This window comes from Mustela lutreola, chromosome 3 (genome assembly GCF_030435805.1).
Source record: "Mustela lutreola isolate mMusLut2 chromosome 3, mMusLut2.pri, whole genome shotgun sequence".
Classification (NCBI taxonomy): domain Eukaryota; kingdom Metazoa; phylum Chordata; class Mammalia; order Carnivora; family Mustelidae; genus Mustela; species Mustela lutreola.
This window is the reverse complement of record NC_081292.1, coordinates 78285511-78290821: the sequence shown is the minus strand read 5'-3', so window position 1 is coordinate 78290821 and position 5311 is coordinate 78285511. Positions and strand designations below refer to the sequence as shown.

At 47.3% G+C, this 5311-nt stretch overlaps 1 protein-coding gene across 1 annotated transcript; it reads left to right on the top strand.

Moving 5' to 3' along the window:
• The first annotated feature begins 1694 nt into the window (after nt 1-1694).
• LOC131827857 (uncharacterized) lies at nt 1695-5030 on the top strand. Its single transcript, XM_059168855.1, has 3 exons — nt 1695-1746; nt 2762-3220; nt 3426-5030. The coding sequence occupies exons 1-3, from the start codon at nt 1695-1697 to the stop codon at nt 3560-3562; spliced, it is 648 nt and encodes a 215-aa protein (XP_059024838.1). The 3' UTR covers nt 3563-5030.
• The last annotated feature ends 281 nt before the right edge of the window (nt 5031-5311 follow it).

The window sequence follows — 5311 nt, the reverse complement described above, 5'->3', positions numbered from 1 at the left end:
ACCTGTAATTGGAGGATGCACAATAGTTTATAGAACTCTCTAAAAGTTTCTGCGAATGTAATAGACAATTTTGATGAAAGCAGGATAATGTTAATTATTACCAGTTATAATAATGCCACAATATTATGAAATTCCCTTAATTGTTTTTTCTTGAAAACATTTCTTTAGTTGCTACAGTGAATTTACCTTCTGTATTATGGTAGCTCTTTAAAATGTATCCAACATGTCTTCATATGCCGGCATGCATTAATTTAAATTTTATTATTATTATTTTATTACTAAATACCTGTGTAACACTATGTGCCAGGCCCTATTCTAAGCAGTTTATGAACAATTAACTCATTTTCATGGACACATAGCTGATAAACTATAGAATGTGAATTCAATCCCAAGACCTTCAACTCCCAAATCTGTACTCATAACTAATGTACCTGGAGGCACTGAGCCTCAGACTTAGGGGTGCTAGAGAATTATTTGGTGATTAAAGAAATAAATTATTCTCTGGTCTTTTAGATTGGTTTGGAAGCATTAAGCAAATTACCCAATGGCTCTGTGCCTTAATTTTCCACTTCATAAAATAAAATTGATACTTGCCATCCTTTGCTCTCCCAAACAGCAGTGAGAATGAAGAGACTTTACCTAGCTGCTACCTTTATGTTGTTATGCCTTAAAGACTTGGTTAGGGGTGCCTGGGTGGCTCAGTTATTAAGCTCTGCCTTCAGCTCTGGTCATGATCTCAGGGTCCTGGATCAAGCCTCGCATCACGTGGTCTGCTCAGTGGAGAGCCTGCTTCTCCCTCTCCCTCTGCTGCTCCCTTCGCTTGTGCTCTGTGTCTGTCTCTCTCTCTTTGTCAAAAAAAAAAAAAAAAAAAAAAAAAAAAAAAAAAAAAAAAAACAACTTGGTCAGCAGTAGGTCTGGAGACTAATAGCATAAACCTTAAACATGTGACAAGACCCCAAGAGTTTCATATAATTAACTGAGTCTCTTTTGGTCTAATATAATGGAAGTACAGGGGCTGAGCTTTGAAGACCTCAACTTCCTTGCATTTGAACTTTATCCCCATGTAACTTTGAACTGTTTTCATTTTTCTAGTGGAATTAGAATGTGTTCACAGTACACAAATATAATACTCAAATAATGCTTGTTCAATAATTCTCAGAATAAATGAGATGTCTGCTTGGGCTTAGATTATGTGCTCTAATAAAAATACCAAACTAGATCTTCCAAATGAAAATGCTTTCTCATTACAGCCCTGCTTCCTGGTATTAAGGAAATGATCATGAGGGCACCAGAAGCTTCTGTGCAAGAATCTTAATCCATCTCAACCTGTCTGCTGTCATTAGTTCCTACAAACACCATCAGGCCCTTCACAGGTTGGAGACATGACACGAAAAGAAATTCAGACCAAGACCCACCACTGAGAACAAAGGCAAACAGGAAGTCTAAGCATCCATTCTTGTGTCCCCTAGCCTTGCTCTGTCTCAGTCTCCTTGCCTAAAACGTGGGGACTAATAAAGACTGTGTACTTCCAGATCCACTGTGAGAATCAGGTGAGTGAATGTATGTGAAACTTCTTTCTCTATGATTATGAAGCTATAAATACTCAAGGTTTTGGCTGTGCAAAATGCCTCAAGATAGAAATTTGCTTATGCCTTAACCACCTGCGAATATGTACATTCTTGGGCTGCACTTCCATGCTGAATGGGTTCAGAAAAGCAACAGGACCAGAGTTCATCCTCAGAAGAGGTGAGAGTTCAGGTGCTCAGTGACTGGAGACGAAGCTGATGAAGGAGAGGGTGAGAGAGAATAGTGCAGGCCTTAGAGAGTAATGACAACGTTTTTGGCAAGGTCTAATAAATGGGAGAAGAAAACTCAGGCCACAGAGGTCCATGAAAGACTGCCACGGAAACCATCAAGGATTCCTGATGCTTTCTCTTCTGCTTAGAAACATTGGAAGCCAACTCAGGTGCCCATTTCAAAATCTGACGAGCTTATGGCTGAGGTTGCATAGAAGAATGTCAAGAGAGGTCTGTCCTATGACCTATGTTCTATGATCAATCCCATGATCACAGAACACACACCTTGCCCTAACCAGCCACTTGCCCAAATCCAGCCCTGCTGACTAGGGAAACTGGGCAAGCCAGAGTTTTCTAGGGGGAAAGGAAACTTCTTAACCTCTACTAGAAAAAAAAATCTCGGAGTACTTGGCCTACAGATGTCGGCATCCCCTTTAAAAGCCAAGAACAAATGATCACAGGAGAACAGGCCTAGAACACCCAGCTGGAAGTGAATAAATCAGAGGAAGACTAATGGTGCTGCATTGTGAATTCCTCCAAGGCAGGGGCCGTGACTCTTGGTGGGAGTGCTAGTGTTCTGCTCATTGTGGGCTTGGTGCTGATAACACGGGTCAGTTGAAGATACAGCTTTACCAGCAAAACCATGGCCTCTTCTAGAGTGTGAGGAGAGTGGGAGTAGGTTAGCAGAAGCGGACGCATAGAAGCCATGCCGCTGTTAAAAATCCCTTTCAAGTCGCAAGGCAGATATGAAGGGGACAGCAGGATTGCGTGCGCACAGAAAACAGAGAAGGAGCTAGGCTGCCTTCTCCTTTACCCCAAAGGCCGCCTGCCCTCCAACCCCGGGGAGTCTGAAGTTCTCTCTGCCGGAGAATAAAGGGAAGGAACCCACACTTCAACCAGGACCACAGCTGGGGCTGGGGGTGGGGGAATCTAAGAAACACCCCCGCGGACGAGTTTCTGAGCAGGGAAGTGGACCGGGAACAGCGCATTTCCTGCTTCGCCGGTGCAAACCCCAGGCGGAGCCAAGCGGGAACAGGGTTACGACCAAGGAGTCACCAGCTGCCAGGACGCGGTTCGGGGGCGCCTGCAGGGGTCCGCATACTGGGGAGGGATTCGGACGGAGGGAGTTCGACAGGGCGTGAAAGCAAAACACACGCCTCCCATCCTCATGCATAACATCCGCCGCCAAAGCCCCTCTCGCCATCCCCTTTTTCGGCTCCCGCACAGCGGAGGGGCTGGGGCCGAGAGCAAGGTGCCACGTCCGTGGGGCTCCGACCCTAAGGACCTACGGAGGGATGGGGAGGGGCGGTGGAGTGGGTGGCCACGTCTTCCGGGCCACTCGGTCCTCCCCACCTCTTCTATCCCGCCCGCGACCTTCGACCTCGCATCCCGGACCCACGGGGGACAGGGAGGAGACGCGCAAGGTATCGAGACTCGCGGCGCCGCCGCCGGGTCGGCGCCTGGGCGCGCGGTGCGAATCGGCGGCATCCGGCTGCGCAGCCCTACCTGGGAGGTGCGGAGCCTCGGCTGCGCTCCGCCGCCGCACGCCGCCTCCCGCCGGGCTCCCGGGGGCCGCCGCCGGCGCGCGATTTATAAATGCAAAGGTCTTATTGTTGTGCTTTGTTCCAGGGATACCATTGTCTATTCATCGGCGGGCCTCCGCGGCGTTTTCCCTGGGTTTGAGGCGCGCATTCCCCTCCCCGCCCCCAAAGACTTGCTCTCCAGAGCCAACCCGGATCTGTCTGGGTGCCCACGGCCTTCCCTAACGACTTGAAAGTCCTTCGACCGGCTCCCGCTTCCCGAGCACGGAAAACACAAAAGCCTGCAGGAAATCACCCAGTCTTCGCCTGCTCACTCGGGGGCCCGGGAAAATGAGCGGCTCCGACTCCCCTGGGTCTGAGCCACAGCTCGTCACCTACCCGGGTTAACTTCTGCGCCCGCTGGCCAAAGGCCCCAAGTGGCAGCGGGCACAGCTTCTTGCTGCGCTAGTCGCTTCCTCCGCCAGCCTTTCGAGCCTCGAGTCTGGCCTGGGGACCGCGAGTGCAATTAGTAGCCAGGAACCCAGGGATCCTGGGCTGTGCGGTGCAAATGCACCCGGGCGGCTACAGGAGACTCTTACTCGCGAAACTTGTTTGTTGTCCCCCACCCCGCCCCCGCCCGAATCCCCCGCGTAAATCTCTCGTGTTGAGAAAAGCAAGGCTTGCAGGAAACCACTCCGGATGTTTGCTGCTTTTCATGTGGCATTTGTGGCGGGCTCTGATAACGTCTAGAGCTCGACTTCCAACACCGCGTTTAGTAAAGAGACCGAAATAGAAGAGTCCACACACACCACGGACTGGTCTGCGGCGCCGCAGCCCCCAATGCCCTCGCCCCCCAAAATACATGACAAGTGAATTATCAGAAGAATTTAAATCTAGGTAACGGTAGGTAAAAGGGACTAGTCTTAAAAAGGAACCGTAATTCCCAACTGGCAAATACAAGTAAACTACTATTTTATAACTGCCAGGGAAGGCGTTCTAAGAAGTGGGGGAGGGACGCAAAACCTGAATATCCCACTCCATCCTGTGGATGCTGTGCTTTCACCCGAGTTCTCAGTAATCTTACCTGACAACAGTCAGCAATCTGTCTCCAGGAACACGTGCAAATAATAATGGAGATCTCCAGGTTGTATCTCCCATCAGCGCCTCTCTGCATCTCTCCTTGGAATGGTGTGGGCCAGGAAGAAGAGGATGAAGAAAGTGTACAAGGGTAAATCCATGCATAGACATTTTTTTGGATTCACACTCGGATTGAATTTCCTGTACCTTATTTTATTATTATTATTATTTACAGGACTAATCAAGTAGATTAATATAGGCAGATAAAATGGATTCTGGAATGGGCATTGTTTTTGTTTGGTTTTTGATCTCTAGTCAAACGAAACTCCTGTTCATAAAAACTTTTGCGCTGATACAAAATCTGCTTTAAGATCTTTGCAAAGATATTATTACCTAGGAGAATTAGAGAAGATCGCTCGCCAAGAAAACAAGGAGCAAGACGCTATGGGGTGAATTTGTTCTCTCTACTCCTATAGTTTCCTTATTTATATAACAATTTGCAAAGCAATTATGCTTAATTTTCAAGCCTATATTTATTTCAGAAAAAAAAAAAGCTTTAAAGGAAAGGTACACAATCAGTTGAATTTGTTTAAGATCAGCTACTTCAAAACTACCCATTAAAAATAATACTTGTCTATGATTTTCTTAAGGAGATTAATTTTTTTTTTTCTGGGTTGAACCTCAGAGACCCAGAATGTAGAACCACTTAATTTATCTTGTGTGTGAAGACTGGCTTCTAACTGTGAGGGGGGGCAACCCACGCTTCACAGATCCTCACAGAGTCAAAGTAAATTTGGCTTAAAACCAGTGTGAAGGAGTTTTTTTGGGGGGGAATAGCAATGTCAGAGAAACTGAAGGCCAGAGGTTCCCTAAGACATTGTGTTTCTTTGTTTTTATCAATGCCACCAGTAAGCAGAC